The 18,491-nt window shown below is 35.8% G+C and overlaps 1 protein-coding gene across 50 annotated transcripts in view; it reads right to left on the bottom strand.

Moving 5' to 3' along the window:
- KCNMA1 (potassium calcium-activated channel subfamily M alpha 1) overlaps positions 1-18,491 on the bottom strand; it is a 443,671-nt gene that overhangs the window by 19,666 nt on the left and 405,514 nt on the right. For 28 of the 50 annotated variants that reach the window (NM_204224.2, XM_015288167.3, XM_015288168.4 and 25 more), the window contains 2 exons: positions 9,361-9,474; positions 5,972-6,102 (listed from right to left, as the gene is read on the bottom strand). In NM_204224.2, the coding sequence (NP_989555.2) occupies positions 5,972-6,102; positions 9,361-9,474 (245 nt within the window). Of the gene's footprint in view, positions 1-5,971; positions 6,103-8,553; positions 8,638-9,360; positions 9,475-18,491 lie in introns of all 50 variants that reach the window. The other 22 variants (XM_040702202.2, XM_046942681.1, XM_040702201.2 and 19 more) reach the window with 1 other exon arrangement.

Genomic DNA, 18,491 nt, shown 5'->3' with positions numbered 1-18,491 from the left:
CTGAAGACATACCGAAGATTTTATTGTTCTTTAAAGAGATAGGTATAATTAGGCCAAACTTTCCTGGTTTACACCTCATTCTCTCTTTATTCTATAATGGAAATCACAGCTTCTATAGCCAGAATCCAAGATTTAAACACATATAAACTTATATCATATGCATTTTGTACTGTGAAACTGCACAAGTACCCTCAGTTACAGCTCACTACAGAACGGTCTACTAAGAAATTATACTAGGGCCATTTTGCTCATTGTACTATAGATCTCATATTAAACAGAGAAATGAAAGCCAAATGTAAAATGACATATCAAGGCAGGCTCCTGTCATAAAATTATTAATAGGAATAAAATAAAATAAAATGAAAATAAAATATAAAAGTAAGTAAAATAAAACAAAATAAAATTAACCTCTCCAAAGCCCACACCAACTAAGAAAAAATGGGCCCAATTCTGACATGTGCCAACTGGTAGTAACTCTGGGAGCCATAAACTGCAATGAAACTGGTGTAAAAGGGAAAATAATCTGGCCTATTGTCAACACAACAGAATGCTGTCATGTGACAAAGACCTCCCACTGCTAGACAAATATTAAGGCAAAGCTAAGACACTTATTAGCAAAGAAGGCAACATTTCTCTTGGAATAATGGCTTAATTTGGGTTTCACACCATGACTGATATGGATGTCAACATTTAGTCAGACAGATGAGTGCAGCCAAATGACCGTTTTCTTCAATTTCTATCAATGTGTGTAAAGATTCCAGCTTTCAGGATGGATAGTGCTAGCACTGCAGATGACCAGAAAATGCCCAGCTGCAACCAAGCAAGGAGGGATGGAAAGGAAATGGAAACTTGGCATCTTTGGCTAAATAGGGTTGCTTACTCCCATATTTTGATTTAACACTCCTCAGGAAAATCCCATCCTTCTGTGCTTTTGATTGTCACAAAAATCATACTCCTTTTACTATTTCTTGCTGTTTTGGAATTGGGCAACATTAATCTTCAAATCATTCATGTGATTCTATGATTTCTATTATTATAACGCTGAAAAGCTGAACTAGCTGATATCCATTTCCTTTGGAATAGTAATACACTGAAATTAATTTGAGAGTGATCTCCTACTTACTCTGTGGGACAGTACATGGCCTGGATATGCCAGTACTTGTAAGGAAGCACTCTACACAACGACTTTGGAAAGGCGCTGCTGTACTTAAAAGTATAACACATCATTCTTCAGTTATGGCAGTGAATTACTTTTCTTGGCTGTTAAATCACAGCTGAAAATATATTTGTTTGCTCCTGCCATTAACTGTACCCCATAATGAACATCTGCATAGTGTCACTGTAATCAGCATCCACAGTGAGAATATGACATGGTACAGGCTAAATAAAGAAAAAAGAAAATGTATCTTAGGCACTAAAAGTGAGTAAATAACAAGGAAATTCTGGCACAGATATCTGAGCTAGCACTGCCACCTAGCCTATGTACCTGAAGTGTAGAGTAGCTCTTTCAAATGTTTTGGGGAGGCTTTCCTTTTTGTTCAATTATTTTTAAAGTATAATTGCCAGAGTGCTTATATTTTGCAGTTGAGGCTGTCAAACCTCTTCAACTAATTGGTCCTTTACAGAAAATTTAACTGAAAATTAGCACATCTTTTAATAACATTTCTTTAATGGCATTTTGCTTTTCATTTATAATTACTCTAAAATTGTCATTTTCCAAGCCGTATCTGCCACTTTTTTTATGTTTGCTAGTGTGTTTTTTTTTAAATGAGTTTATTCTAAGAAGGCCACTCCTCCACTGCATGCAGTTTTTTAATATCTTTTTCAAATAAATGTTTTAATGTCCTTTTCCAATTGGAGGAACGCTGATAAACAAATAATTTATATGCAAACATGAAGATTGACTAAGCTAACATCAAGGACTTCTACTAAAAACAAACATGTCTTTGATATAGAATGAAGAGCAGAAAAGTAACAACAGGGTTTTAGTGTCTGAAAATGGATTCGTTTCCAAAATATTGTCTGAATTTTAAAGAAGTTTGGAGCACTTTGAGGTAAAAGATGCTGTTTGCTGACTTGCACAAAAGAGTCTTGTGTTTCAAAATGTCCATATCATAGATTAAAATAGTGTATTTTCTGCATAATGAGACTATGAGAAATTCTTGAAGAAGAGAGAATACGAGATATACAGAAAAGTAGCTTTGAACTGTTTTTCTCTTTCACTGTGATGCTTTTGTTTTTTTAGAGGAATAGGATTTTGTAATTGAAAGAAAAAGCAAGAGCCAAGGTACTAGCACAAGAAAATAAATTCTATGATACCAGCTGTTAAACTGTAGTCTGGCTCTTGAGATCCTTGCCTCTAGGGGTATTATTCTGACACTATCTGGTAGGTGTGACATGCATGCCAATCTGCTAGAGCTTCTCCTAGCTTCAGGACCAAAAGGAGACATGGACAAGCTTTGGCTCTCAAGTCAACTTTGCAAATATTTGAAGGTACTACATTTATAAAACTGATTAGCTCACATGCACAGGTTTATCTGTTATATCTCATTATCACTCAGAAAAGGAAAAGAAAAACAAAAAAAAGCGCCTTATTTCTCTTAAACTATTATATCTCTATTTTATCTTTTTTATACATTATAATCTAATGATTTTCAATTATGTTCAATTTGGTGATGACAGCATACTTTGCTTTTCAGGAGTGGCTTCACATTGAGACTAAGAGGCTATATATATTCTTTCCCTGGTTTTGCATGTGTTATGACATTACAAATATATATCATTCAAGTCACTGATGGCAGTAGATGCCTCTTTAGAGACATAATAATGCTTCGCTGGCATGATTTAACAATAGTCACTATTCACTTAAAACATGAACCATACGTGCAGTCTTCATACAGTGTACACTCAAGTGTTTGAAAGGACAGTGCAGTTTTTGATCTCATTATTATCTTCTGAGCAATGATCTTCACACTGTGAAACACAGGCTTTGGAATATCCTGCTTTTGCTGCAGAGGACAAACTGTAGATAGCCTGTAGGTAGTCTTATGAAAAGTGAACTTCGTTAAGCCTTTTATCTTTGAAATAAGAGACTAGTATGATTTCAAATTTGAAGTGTGCAATATTGTCATTTTATAGGAAATAACACTAAATCAACAGAAGATAGTGTCTTCCAGTATTCAGATTTGAATCAGAAAGTGACCATACTTTCTGAGATTTATTAATTCACTATTCCTATATTGATAACTTTATATAAAAAACAGGAAGAATGCAACACTGTTTAATACTATTGAATTAATATTCAATAACTCCATAATTTAACCCAAGTATGATATTTAGCGATTTGACTTGTGGATACAACTCGGCATAAAAAGTTCATACAAAAGGATTACTGTACAATACATATTTACCTTTCTTTTTCTACACATAAACCTCTAAACATAATATTTAAATTGTCTGGAAGTCAGAAAGAATACTGCATGCATGGGTATTATTCCACTGTCTAATCTTATTCTATTTTCTAATATTTCTTATAGCTGTTTTACTACAAAACTCCAACAATGCAAAAAGTGATTCATTCTTAATGGAGCAGTTCATCCATTGTGCATTTGTATTTTAGCCCATATGAGGCATTCACATTCTTGAAATAACAACAGAGATCATAGGTTGGAACTTTGCTATAAAAATTAAGTAACAGTAAAATTGAATCACTAAGTGGATTGAATATTGAACTACTTTCTTCTATCAGAATGAGCTGGCAAAGAACAGCACAAAGTGAATTATTTCCTTACAGCACAGAATTTCTGTGTAACTAATAGGATGAAGAAAATAACTGTAGATCTCACAGTTTCAGACTTTGTTTTTTGGTTTTGTTTGTTTGTTTGTTTGTTTTTGCCACTACTGGGTTGAAATTAGGCAGAATAAATAGATGTTGTTTCCTAAAAGTAAGCATACTCTAGAAAATCAAAAACAAAAAACAACGAGATAATACAATGCAAGTAGATTAGTTTGAATGAGAAATGCTCCTTCCTTTGGAGGACCCCTAAAAGGAATGTACATCCTTTCCATGAGAGTATGGATAGTAAAGGGAAACCATCTTGCAGCATCTCACACATCTTACGCATTCTGAAGGGTCAGGAAGAACGGTACTTTTCCAAGAGTTTACTAGACCTTTCAGGAACAAAACATACACTGCCACTGGTATGCAAAGTATTGAAAAAAAAGATTGGACGATGGGCTGCTCTGATTGACTGAATCCTTATCTGCTTGATTAGTATTTTTTGTTAGTCAGAATTTTCTACTCTTGTTATCATATTTAATTCTCTGGCTTCAGGCTGCACTCTCTCCAACATATATGACTACTTAGATGCAAAAATGTTTGAAAAAAAAAGTCGCTGTTGAAGAAAAAAATATCAGAAATGAAGGGACATATTGCCAAAAACTAGAAGGGTATGAAAGGCAGCAAGAACTAAAAATATTGTGAGGACTATGTGACAAGTTCTGAGGAAAAAATCTAAACAGTAATGTTCTCTATTTTTCTTATCGAATCTCTGTTATCTAGATCATGTGTTTTTGCACAAGAAAACAATGGCATTCACAACATTTTCCCCCCTTTTTGTGGGGATGCCAGTCATGATCAGAAGAATTAATACAGCCCCGTAAATGGCCTTCGGAAAGATTCATCCAGAGACATTGCTTTAGATAATAATGTGAGTAGGTAAACAGTACTCAGTATAACAATTCAGAATCTTCATGTTAAATTATTCCCATTTACAAGGAGAAAATGATAAATATATTATTCATTGAGATTTTAATTAGAGAAGGTACAAACAAAGGTTTAGGTGTGCTTGCTTAGGCTTTCTGAATTTGTCAAGTCTGCAAAATATGGCCAATTTCAAAAATGTATTTTCTGAGTTTATTGCAAACTCCTAGGCTGCATTAGAATAAAATTTTATCAGTGTAGACTGATACTATTTAGATGTGGATGGAACATATAAGGAATATAGCAGAGAATAAAAAATGAAATATAGGTATATAAATATGAAATATGAATGAAATATCAAAAAACAAAGATCATTGTGAATTTTTCTTAAAAGCAAAAAACTTCATTCTGAATTTAGGTGAAGGTCAGACTTGGCTCTTAAAGAAATCGGTGTGCTCATTTCTAATATTATATGAGGTTTACAACAGATGATTGCTGGCACCATGGAACTGTATTACAGGGAGAGCTCAGAAAGCTTATACTCAAATTTTAAAAAGGATATGTCCTTGCTACTTCTAACAGAGCTTAATGTTCCTCTGAAGTGTAGCTTATGGAGCAAAACTGTTCTGAAAAAAGCCGACATGAAACAAGGGAGAATGAAAAGGACTATGACCAAGGTGTTTGTTTTGAAACTGTACTACGGCTGCAAACCAAAACCCTAGTGTAGGCATAACACCACCATCTGTAGTTTCCAGCACGCACTTACAACTTGATTCATATGATAACTCATCTGAAAAAGAGACTGCAACCTCTCTTCACAAAAGTAGAGTCCACTTGATGTGTACAATGACTTTTGTATTTAGTATGGTTCTATCAGTGTCCTTCAGCACCCAGAGTACTGCTGAGGGCTAGAAGAAATTAAAAAGCTTAAAACATGGTTGATGCTATCTGATATGCACAGTGAGCATAGACTGACACACTGAATTTGGGTTTCATGAGATACAACATTTTTGGAAACTATTACCCTTTAATAAGCTGGACAAGAAACTCTGCTTTTAAAAACTGTGGGTTCGTGGTGGTCCTAGATATCTTCTTTGCTTTGGACCCAGGTCTCTGGATCCAACAGAAAAAAAATCCTAGTAAATGTTCTGGAATTCTCTTGACATTTAGGAGAAAACTATATTCTCCTGACTACCTGCACTACAAGGATTACATTTTCTACTCTTTCCCCATAAGTCTGATGGAAAGAAAAAGGTTTTGTTTGCTTACTGCGCTCATGAGAGAGTCCAGCACGCTGACAGCAAATGCGGTTCCACATGCAAAGGGCTGCGTGAGGTACAGTTCTGTATCTGGATCATCATCATCATCTTGGTCCAAGAACTGAACATTTGAATCATTTACTGAAAATAATAATCATAATAATACAATCATAACGTGCCTCTGGGTCACCAGTATATGACCTTACATATTACACAGTCAGAAAGAAAAAGAAACAGCTTATGTCTGGAAACACAGACTTGTGCCTTTGACGTCACTGAAAATGAAATCAAGATGGATGTGAAAATGTGCATTTACATAAAAATCTTTTGATAGGTATCTTGCTCATGAGAGGTGACTCTCGCTCTTGATAGGTGACTATCCCTTTGCTGTAAAAATAGCTTTGTGGCACCATCTGCCTGCACACAAAAGGGATCCACAGAGCTCTTCTGTATATTGAAGCAATCCTGGTATTAGTCAGGTACAGTGGCTAAGGTTGTATGCATACATGTACAGTGAAATATCATCACAAAACACCAAGTAAAAACCTCTTTCTAAAATAGAGGCTGCCCATAAAACTGATTTAGCCCACAGGCATCTGTTAGATGTGTTGCTGTGATTCTTACTGGAGTGGTGTTAATGCATTTACAGCTCAAAAGAGGATAAACTATCCCTTTAACATGCATTTATCTGAATGAATGAACAATATTCCAGCTATTCTCTTGCAGCACTGCCTTTTGCTCAAATATTTGTCTCTATAACCTCACTTCCACAAATTCTGTATTAGCCAGTGTGAAAAAGGATCTATATCAGACTGCTTTAAAGAAAAGCGCAAAGTAATATTTGTCATTCAGACTTTCTCTGGCATTTTATTGTCACAGTTAAACTCTCTGCCTCTACTTCACAACACTAAAAATAGTTGTTTCATTGAGATCAACTTATCAAGTGAATAATATTTCACTACGTATTTAATTTCTATATTAGCCCTCCTTAGACGCGAAAGCATGGACTGCTTAGCAGTGTCACTGAAATAATATTTATCTTATTAAATGACAAATTAATTTAAAGTCCTGCGCAAGGAAGGAAACTCAGAAAAGTTTTTGGCATTTTCAACCAAATTCTTTGAATATGCCCCTAATCCCTACTTGAGCCCATCTGCTTATCCAAGTCAGAGAGCTTAGAAATGAACATTAGAGCTGCCATTGGTCAGGTTTTAGCTTTGGATTTCTTAGTTTAGGAATTCTGCCTGCTATTCTGATCATCCTGCATAGTTTCATTTTCTATCCACTCCTTTCTCAACCTGCATATACTACCAAACATGCCATGGTTTGCTAGCAAAACATGAATATTTACAGATAAAGCCTCGTTATACCCCTCTAAAAGAGATGAGTGTTGCTATCTTCCTCTTAGAGTCTTGCTGAGCTAGCACTTGGCCACGTTCATACAGCAAATCAGGACCAGAGATGAAGTAGGATTTAAAAACTGTACCTTCCCGCTTCCAGATGTAACCATGCAAACATAACTCCTCAGCATTTTAAATGGAGAAGTGTTCTGCTCTGTGAGCTGAAAACTTTCACCCTAGTAAATGCCAATATCTACAGTATTCCTTTCTTTATATAATGGCTATCAATTTATCCTCCAGGATCTTGAGCAAAATAGTATTTGAAAGCCTGACGTATCATTTCAAAATGTACTTTTTGAAGAGCTCGTGCCTTAGTTTAATTTGCTCACCGACAGCAGGCACTATTGACAGTAGCATTCTTTTTCCACTTACATCTGGCAGACTAATACCTGACTTTGACACCCACTTACTAGTTGTGCATGGTGTCAGCTTCCACAGTACTACAAATCCAATGTGAATCCTGTGAGTGCTGCTTTATCCCCAATATCTTTATCTGCCTGATGAAAGTTAGCTGCTATGATGTCTATGAAAGGTCTCCAGGCTGGGTGAGGTAGGCCTGGACATCTGCTGCACCGCAGGAAATGCTAATCAAACACTGCTAGCAAAAGCTTCTGAGATCTCTCTTTATGGGGAGGGAAAAACACAGAAGCTTCAATGCTTTTTTTGCAGCTTCAAGATCTGAGCTTCAGAGAGATGACCTACTCCTCCCAAAAAACAAATAGCTGAAGGAAAAGTGTGATACTGGGGGTTCTTTTCTGATATTTTTTACTTCTTTGACTTCCTCTGAGCACCGCTAAGGCATGTCCACCAAATTGACAATAGGCTGAAATAACAAACAGAGAAAGAGAAAGAGAGAGAAAAGGAGAGAAAAATTGGCAGGGGGAGGAGGGGCCCGGGAGGTGGGAGCCCAGGCCAGAGAAAATGAATTGGTGAGAGGTGCTATGAAAACAGCCGGCAGGTCAGACGAGTGTGATCAAAGGTTTACTGATGCTGCGTGAAAAAAAAAATCATTAAGAAAGGCCAGAACAAGACAGTCAATTTCAACCAGAACCACAAATAAAACACATTCAAAGCAGTGCCATGAGGGTAGCCCCTCTGATACAGCCAGATAAATAAAGAAAAAGCTGATGACAGTAAGAACAACAACAACAGAAAATAAGACAGTGATGTGAAGGAAAAAGGCACTTCTTACCCAGTTCAGTTATCATTAGAATGTGGGTTCCACTGTTTTTTTCCTGACTGATTGAAACCAAAGGCAGAAGTTTGCCAGGCTTAGCTAATAAGTAAAGTATTTAGGGGGAAAAGAAAGTACAGAAAGAGAATAAAGTAAGGGAAAAAGACAGGTAAGGCTCTAAAAAATAAAACTGAAAAAGAAAATAAAAGGACAAAGGACCACAAATCAAGTTTGTATTTGCCATGAAAAAGCAGAACAGCTTCTGCACTTCACATCACACCACTTGACAACATAAATACCCACAGCCAGAGTGGAAATCAGAGCCTGGTTACCTACCATCATCATATTCTCAGGGGTAAAATATCTCATACTGTTATACAGAGTTTGGTTACACATGATTAAACAGTTCTGGACCATGAAGAAATAAACAAATAGCCTCCTACTATTGACTAAAAGTACAGGATATGTCTGCTTATACTTACTGTGGGGTTTTGGGGGGATGTTTTTTTTTTTTTTTATAACCTTATCCCAAAGAACCCTGTTTATTTGTTATGTTATGTAAAAGGCATCTTGTCTGATAGTGTTTGTTTAGAGAAAATGGAGAAAACATAGAGGAAAGAGAGAAATATATTTCAGTTGTTCAAATAAAGTGAAACAACTGTTACTAAACTTTCTTTGGAGTGAGCAATTTAAAAGAGTTATCAGAAAACACAGCAGTGTAAGACAGTGTAAGATGCAGTGTAGGGAATTTTCCTGATGCCATGTAAGAAGGAAAGCGAGAAAAAGACAGGGGAGTGTAAATGATAGGATAAATTCTCTTCTTACCTAGCTCTGTTATAATAGGGATGTTGGCTCCTGTTGTAATGGAGGGTTGACGTAACAGGCCGTGGACAGGACTGTTGTCTGGAGATGACCTATCCATACCAGGGGGTGTAAAGCCTGAAAAATAAAATAAAATAAACAAAGATATTTAGATATGAAGTCTGTATGAAAATGAAAAAGACTTTTTAGGCTGATAGATATAATGACAGAAATTTTAAAAAAGAAACACCATCGTGTGTGTTGAATTTCCCATCCATTATTTTTTTAAGAAAAGAACAATAAAGACATCTGCCTTTTTTTTTTTTTCCTTTTAAAGATTGAATTATTTTTCAACAATTATTTCTTAAAAGCATAATCATTCAGAAATATACAGATCATTTACACAGAGTAAGGTAGTACTTTGGCAGCTAGTGGAGAAGAAACTAGGACACATTTTTTTATCCTGGGTACTCCATATATCAAAACACACTAAATGTTTTGCTTGTTTAAATATAAATAAAAATAATAAACACACATACACAAAATACAACTTCAATTTTACAGAGGTTTATTTTTCTTTTCCTTTTAACACTTGTATTTGTTTTGGATGGGATAGTTAATTTTCATAGCTACCTGACAAGTTAAACCACATTATTTCAAGTAATCCTGAAACAAGTATTATTTCTCAAACCTGAATTAAAATTACAGTGGTCTGCTTGTAAAACAGTAGTTCAACCACCAGTAGCTGTTTCCATTAGTAAGTCTGATGTTTGATCAACATGCAGGATTTAGGATTTGCTGTTTTCCAGGAGCAGTAAAACCAATAGTCTTTTTGCCTTTCAGACATACGTTGCATATGAAGATTTATTAAGATTACAGTTACAGAAATACTGAGATGGAGGGTCCATTCTAGCAAAAAAGAAAAGATGGAAGGAAGAAGACATAGATTTTCAAATGGTATGGAAAAGTGATGCATGAAAAGAAACTAGAAATAGACTTACACCTTTGGGGATGTACAGGAATGAAAGGTGGGAAAGAAAACACATCAAGAGGCACTCAAAGGAGAAAAGATATGGAAAGCAGCAAGGCTTATCTCTAGCAAACTAATAATCTTTATGTTTTCAGCCTGATTCTCTGCACAGTTAGAAATGAAGCTCTTGGAACTAAGCTTCTTTTTTTATTTTCTTTTTTAAAATTACAAAAACAGACAAAGAAACAAAAAAAAGCACTGTACAAAGCCTTTGAAGTCTGATTCTAAGTGGTTGAATTTTGGTAGTTATATAAAACCTCATGCAAGAGTTGGTCTAGAAATTCACAGTTTGTTATTTCTTAAGGCTGTAGAAAGCATGGGAATGCTCATCTTAATATCATTCCAGAGGTGATGGTGAACCTTAGTTTGAATTTAGGGCTTCATTTAAGACCACTGTCAAAACAATGTTTTTAGGCGAATATTTGTCAGTTAGGAATAGGAATAGGCCAAGCTTGCTTTAAAATTCACATTTCTGAGAAGAAAACATTTTATTTTTTAAGCCACATTTTGCCTGAGTTCCTTGACTTCACACCAGGGACAGATTTTTGTCTCTCTCATTACTGACCTGAAGTAATTTTGATTTTTTCATATGCCAATTCTAAATTAATCACAGAAAAAATCCTGACGTAACTTCATTATTTTCTTGCAGTGTGGAAACTGTTTCCCTCAGTTAAACTCATTGGTACAGTCATCTGCTATTGTACTCAGAACAAGATGGCATGGTTCTTTCTTCAGTTTGTAGACTACTTTACAAACCAGAAAATCTCTAAACTCAACTGTATTATTTAATATGTAGTACTGGCTTTATATTGCTTTTTATGAAGAGTTTTCAATTCTTTTCCAGTGGCAATTACCCTCACTATCAAATTGTTTGTAAACAAGTCAAACTATAAGGTCTGCTTGATCTAGACTTCTTGATGTTATGCAATTTTTTATTTGATGTTCAGTTTATTTCTCCTTAAATCTTGTCTATAGGAAATACAGAATAGATAACTAATAAAACTAGAGTCACTGAGAGACTTATCCCTCCAAAAGGTGCCAGTATGAATTTCCTATTTACAGCACGAGGTCTGTAAGGAGAGGATGTAATACAAAAGCACCAGTGCTTCTGCATAAGGTTTACCATTCTCAAGGAAAGTACACAGAAGCAAGCTAACATTCATCGGTTTAAGAGAGGTACTCACATTACCAGGGTGGCTGGCCAGTCAGTCTCCACCAAGATCTCATTACTGATGGAAGTCAGCTGGTATAGTCTGCCCCAGGATTACCCCCAGCAGATACCAGCTGTGCATGCCAGCATGTCCACTAACCCAAGCACTTTAGGATAGTAATTCTGGGGGGCTCTATGGAGCACCTGCTGCCCTCTTTTTCTTGAGGGCTCTCCTCTCCCTGTCTCAGGATGCACTACCTAAAACATCTTTCTGTGAATCAGGCTTTCCAGATGATAAGAGCACATTAGTCTTTCCCAGTCAGCTATAAGCAAATTGAAGAAAGTTGACATAAATGCTTCCAAATGTGTAAATTCGTCTTACCTTCCTACTACTGCAATATACACACACTCAGGCATGCACGTGTGCACACACACGCTCTCCATACGTGTCTGTTTGCAACCACCTCTAACCCTTCAAATATTTGTCTTCCTAGACAAATGTCTAGAAGTGTTAGAAGATTGAAGTAAATGTGGCATTTCTGTTAGACACAGACTGTCAGGAGCTCTGTAATTGCACACTGCACACACAGTGCATTCAGTCTGAAATGCAAGAAGCGTGTTAAAGGGATATTTTTTTCTCCTTGAATGAAGAACAGACACATGACTAAATATTTTTCATTCTATGATCTGGGAAGATATAAGAAATATTTGCTATTTTAATTTAATTTCCCTGCCTGGGATTAATTCAGACACCTCTACAAACACACTTCCGAAAAATATACAACTATTAGAATATTTTCAGAAAAAGAAGAATTGGAATTATTAAAGATTTTGTGTGCCTGTGTTTTGAGTCACATAGCATCATCCACCTTCAGGCCACACTCCTGCTCCCAAGTCATAAGGTAAACCCTACAGATTGGCTTTCTATTTTTTTTTCCTCTAGAAGGAAAAAAAAAAAGTGCAGGAAAACTAACCTGCTTTATCAGAACTTTCATTTAAAGGCATGAAAAACTACAAGTGACAGCTGTGCAGATTCAGTGAATGTGACATTTTTGAATTTCTTCAACTTGACAAGTAAACACCTTAAATCGGTAATGCTATATGCATAATACATGGCCTGTATTTTGACATCCATCATCAAATGCTGACTTGAGAAAATACAGGTTTGTACGTCAAGGAATAGCGCCCATAAAGCAGGGAGAAATTCAGGTCACAGGGTATTAGGAAAAGTCTATTTCATTACAGAAGCTGAAACAAGCTAAGGCATCAGATTTAAGATCCATTTTCTGCTGTGAAAAGATCCAATTCCTCTGCACAGAGCATTCATTTAGAAATGACACGCTTTCCTCACAGCCTCTTTTCATTTTCCTTTTCATATTCCATTTTCTCCTTCAGTCCCCAAACCTTGTTCCATTATTGCTCATAAAAATAGTATACCAGAGCTGATAGTTGTGATCTTCTTATAACTACAATGTCTCCTTGCTCAGCAAACAACTGGGGGAGTTGCAGCTACAATTGCTCAACAGGATCAAGCTCTAGAGTAAAATTCACACAGTCTCTTGAAGCAGAAGTCAATGTGCAAGGAAATACAATGGCAACTGGGGTCTTCCGAAAAAAAAAATCTGAGGTCAACCTAGCACAGCACAGCTGGCAGTAGTGCTAGCAGCCATAAACTCCAAGGAAGGAAATGACTTGGAGTTCAAAATTAGGAAATTCTGGCACAGCTTCAGAGTGACTTCTGATCACTGAAAACACTGTCAATAATCATTGTTTGCTCTGCTTACACGAGATTTGGAGAAACTGGTCTGATGGCCAAGTGATCTACTGATTGTGCTGGACACAAACTGCTTTTTTTGTTCTCATGCAGTTCACTTAACTGAGTAACATCCTGTGAAACGCAGCAAGGCCTGCTCTATGTAGTAGCAAATAGGTCCTTTTAGTTTGCTGATGGTAGAGGTTTACTGGAGTTTTAAAATAGAGACAAATTTGGCTGTTGGAAGCATGCACAATGCTTCTGTCCCAGGGACCCAGATAGGCATATTCACAAACCAGATTTTTATGCTAGGCTTATTGAAAAATCTTCTGTTCCTAAGAGTCATAAAAGATATTTTATGGCTCCTTGCCCCTTCACCTTTTGCCTCCTTTCCCTTTCAAAAGGTGCACGTTTTACTAAACTGGAACTACATAGGAAGAATGTAGTTTACCAAATTGAAAACTCTAAAGGTTGTGATACTGTTATTAAAGTGCCATGGAAATTGACAATGCCCTTTAATTAAGGCCATTTTGGGGAAAGGTGCCATGGGATTCACTGGCTAAGGCAGGCACTGAAATCCTCAAAAAAATAATTTGTAAATCATACATGCTATGAACTAGCTCTGACTCACCCGAGAAGCATGAAACAGAAATCATATTTTGGGCACAGTCAAGTAGCATGCAGACAGTGAACTGCCAAACACACCCATGATAAGTGAACATGAAGGAATATGAGACAAGATTTTCATTAAGCAGAGCCAGACAAAAGGAAACAATTCTCTTACCAAAGGACCTCACAGCTATATCCCTTTGCTACTGTTTGCTGACAATGTCCATTAATATTCTGTTGAATTCAATGTAATGATAGACTATACCTGTTATTCTCCGAAGTACAGCCACTGGGGTACATCAGGAAAGTTCAGCAGCAGTCATGCAGCTAAAAAGCTGCTGACATTCATGGGAATCTGTTACAGTCATTCAATTTAGAAACAATTCTAGCTTCAAATGTCCCATGCGGTCTCAGACAGAGAGCTGTAGTTTGGCCTCAGAACCTGAATATCCTAAATTCTGATATCAGTTCTGACTTCTATTGTAATTTGTGCCTGAAGATCTAAAAATTTTTTTGAGATTATCTCTACAGGTCTTGGAGAGGAGAGGAATGTGGGAAAGCAGAAGTGCCTCTGTAAGATCCAAGCTCTCTTAAGCTGCAATCTCAGCAGCATCTGCAGAGATGCTCTCTTCCACATCTGGGCCGAAACATAGGCCAAGGTACAGCTACAAGGAATGGAGGGTGAAGAGGATACCTGTCTCAATTGTAAAATGCCTCCAGTGCTCTGAGACTGGAACAACCCCTAGTGCAGTGAATGCTGAGAACACCACTACAGAGAAAAAGCTGCTCATCTTCCTTCCAAGAAAGTGTTCTTCTCTAATGTCTGTTCATTCCTATTCTGTTGAATTACTCATAGTGAAAAGGTCCAAACCAAAATTCTAATGAAGGCAGATTCTAATCTGGGCAAGGAGCCATAAAATATCTTTTATGACTCTTGGGAACAGAATCCTGGATGTGTTAGTGGACCTACATGGAGAAAGTGTAAAAGACTTATAGGTCCTTGTGCTGCTCTAGTGAGGCAAGGTTCAGTTGTAAAAAAAGATTAAGGGCAGGATTGGAGTTTCATCATCTTGAGATCTGGGACTGAATGATGCCATATTGTTTCTGTTTTCAACTTTGAGGGTTTTTATTCGCAGGCACTTATATGAGTCTTTTCCCAGTTTGAGCCTTATTTAGAGTTCTGCTATCAACAACATACAAAACCTTATGATGAAGTCCTTCTGCAAATGCCTGATTTTTACACAAAATCTCATACAGTAATTACCCAGACCATAACTGCACAGGTTCACCACAAGCTTACATAACTCAAAACTACCAAAACAAATGGGGTTTCTTTACCAAAACCTTTCAAAGCATAGCCTTGATATTCTCTTGACACATTCTTTGGTTTTTCTCATTTTGTTCAGGAAGTACTAGTAGAATTAAAGACATATTTGAAAAGAGATAGAAGAGATATTATATTCGTTCATTCAACATGTTGTGGAACAGCAATTATCCGAAACACTTATTGTAGAGTATACTTACATTCATAACATCATCAGAAATGATAATTTCTGCTTTTTTACACACTTTAGTTATAACATTAGTGTTCAAGATGTTCATTTATAGAATTGTTCCTACTCTCCATTTACCATTACAAAAGGTTTCTATGCTAGATACTTCCTAAAGTATAACATTGTTAGCATCTAAGTATAGCACGGGTTTGCAGCTAAAATAATTTATTATAAAATGATGTCAAATATTTCTCAGTTTGATCATTAATCAACCTTACACATCTAGACCCCCCCAAAAAATAAATAAATAAACTGAATAAAACCGATCAAATAAATCAAGCTATATTACCTAGTTCACTGAGATAGGTATTCAATAAATACAAATAAAATAGAAAGCTTACCATTAAAAATGATATATAATCATGTTAGGCAAGTTTCTACATTATGTCATTATATCCTACATTATATCAAATAAAGTAATTTTTTTACTTAGTAAAAAGGAAGAGCAAAGCCAGATTTCATATCAAGCAAGCAATAAAAACATTTTGATAAATACATGAAACAATGCTGTCCAACACATGATTGGCAACTACTGAAACATAAATTAAACAAATTTCCCATTGCTGCTTATGGGAAAATTATGCAGATTAGAATTTGATTAGGTTCATATCATGAGACTCAATTTGGACTTTTAATCTATTAAGCTCCAATAAATGAAGCATCTGAATAGCTCCCCTGAGCTGCAACAGTAATAACCAGAGCAGTCATTTTTTGCAATATGTATTCTGACAATTTCTTTAGCAGATGAAGTTAAGAAAATTCCACATCTTTAAGTACAATTACTTTATAACTTCTACAAAATTTCAGGTGTATGCAGTGAGGAAATGGATCCATACAAAATGCTTAAACAGACATTTTCTGATAATCAACATCTGTCACTCTGTTCTAGCAATATTGTTTTTCCACCAACTTGGATTTACTTATGTTAGACTTCATGATCTGTGTGGGCTAACAGTGCCAGCAGACTTTTAAATTGCTCAAGCTGGAACTGAACTGGAAACTTATGATAAGATGTCATTAAGTTCTCTATAGGCTGAGTCAAAACTAAAATCCCACATTCAAGGCTGTCTTGGGATCAAAGATTTAACTGGGAAGGCTAAGGCCTCATTTTATCAAAGAAATCTGAACTGGGTTCCCAGAAGTAAGTGCTGAGACAGGTTGGATTCAGATCAAGACCACCTCTAATTTATATGGCAAAGGTCTACTGCACATTTCCTGCAGTATAATCTATATACAAGTATCCATAAGTTCTCAAGTCTCACTTCAATTTGTAAAAAGCAACTCTCAGCAAAGAGTGCCAACCAGGGGGCATTTTGCATCATGTCCAGTTCTGTCAGATTTCACCAAATCCTGTCACAACTCTTTAGTTGATAGGATGTCATAAAAGCACATAGACAAGTGTCAGTATGCAGGTGACTCCCAAAAATTAAATTTCTAGGACTTGATTAAATGTCTAGAATAAAGGGACACAATTCTTTTTGCATTTTAGTGTGAATGTGTTTTTAAATATATTAACTGAGAATTATATTATTAAAACAAATATAGAATCAAACATATTAAGAGGAAACTATATATTAAAAAGAAATATGTTAATAGAAAGCTACATGTTAAAGAGAAGTATGTTAACATAGAATTTAAATGTCTTAACAGAGAATTTCCTTCTGGTCTGGCATACTAAAAGAAAGGTTCTCCATAAGCCAACATTTTTTAACAGAAGTCCAAGTCAAACTTCTTTTTGTCACTCAAACACTGTCTTCAGTAACACACACAACTTCAGAGTAATAGCTCTACTAAAGACATGTCATATACAAAAATGAATTTCATATTCTGCCTAACACTAACTCAACCAACTTTTCTGGAAAAAAATTCTTCTCACCCAGGTGCAACAGGGCTTGGAACTAGGTCATCTTTGTGGTTGCTTCCAACTCAAGCCAATCTATGACTCTGTACTATGTCTCTGCTGCAGTCTAATCAGAAACTTGCAAATAACACTTTGTGCCTAATTTTAAATGGGAATAAGAAAATAGAGTTTTAGGGATTGGAGTATATTTTAAAAACATATCATTTCCACAGCACAATTTTCTCTTCAGAAGTATCAGTATAACTTAACTGTTTGTAAACCAGCCCTCCTATGAACAATAAAGTAAAAAAAGTACCTCCAGAAAGTACTTCCACTCAGCCCTCTGATTCCGAAGTTCACAGGAGTGGCTAACGCATCAACACAGCCTTATACTCTGCTCATATCAATATAATCTCCCTGTTCTGTATATCATATAAGCAGAATGCCACATTCTATTTTAGTTTCAATATAAACCTATCAGATACTAAAACTGGCTATGTTCTTGCAAGTACTCCTGATTCTAACTGAAAATACATATACAATGAAACTTTCTGATTCTTTCTACTTCTCTTTTTTCACATACAAAATATGTAAATAGAAATTGCACAGTTAGGGAATCAGGAAGAAATTGAAGCAACTCTGTAATTGCACATTTTGAATGATGAACCAGTAGCATAATACTTGCTATTAATGTTACATAGACACGGTGCCTGAAGAAAAACAGTGATATTACTGATGGTACCCAATAGATAAGATTTGAGAACCTCTACTTCACTCAGTACAGCCTCTAGAATCAAGAAGGAAAAACAAGCATTCATTGGCTAAGTTTGCAATATATTGGCTCATAATTTTTCCCCTCTTCACTGAATATTAATCTTAGAAAGAAAAGTGATTCATTCACCATGATTGAGCATCTCTTACTATTTTGACTTTTTGCTATGATCCTTAAGGGTTTTGCTTACCTCACATAGTTCAAATATCTTTGTATATTTAAAAAAGTACCAGCATAAGTTTATTTACACACACCTGACGTTTATTTAATTTATATGGTATTCAAAATCCATTTTTTTACTAGAAATCAAGCTGGTAAAGACAATAATAATAGTAAAATATTTTGTGGCATTCTTTAAGTAGTGAAAATTAAGTGGTAACTATAAAATGTATGACATGTATCCAGTACACAATACAATCATTCTGAAAATTTATGAGCTCTTTTTTAG

This window comes from Gallus gallus, chromosome 6, assembly GCF_016699485.2.
Source record: "Gallus gallus isolate bGalGal1 chromosome 6, bGalGal1.mat.broiler.GRCg7b, whole genome shotgun sequence".
Taxonomy (NCBI): Eukaryota; Metazoa; Chordata; class Aves; order Galliformes; family Phasianidae; genus Gallus; species Gallus gallus.
Note: the sequence above shows the minus strand (reverse complement) of the source record. Positions and strands in the feature narration are given on the sequence as shown.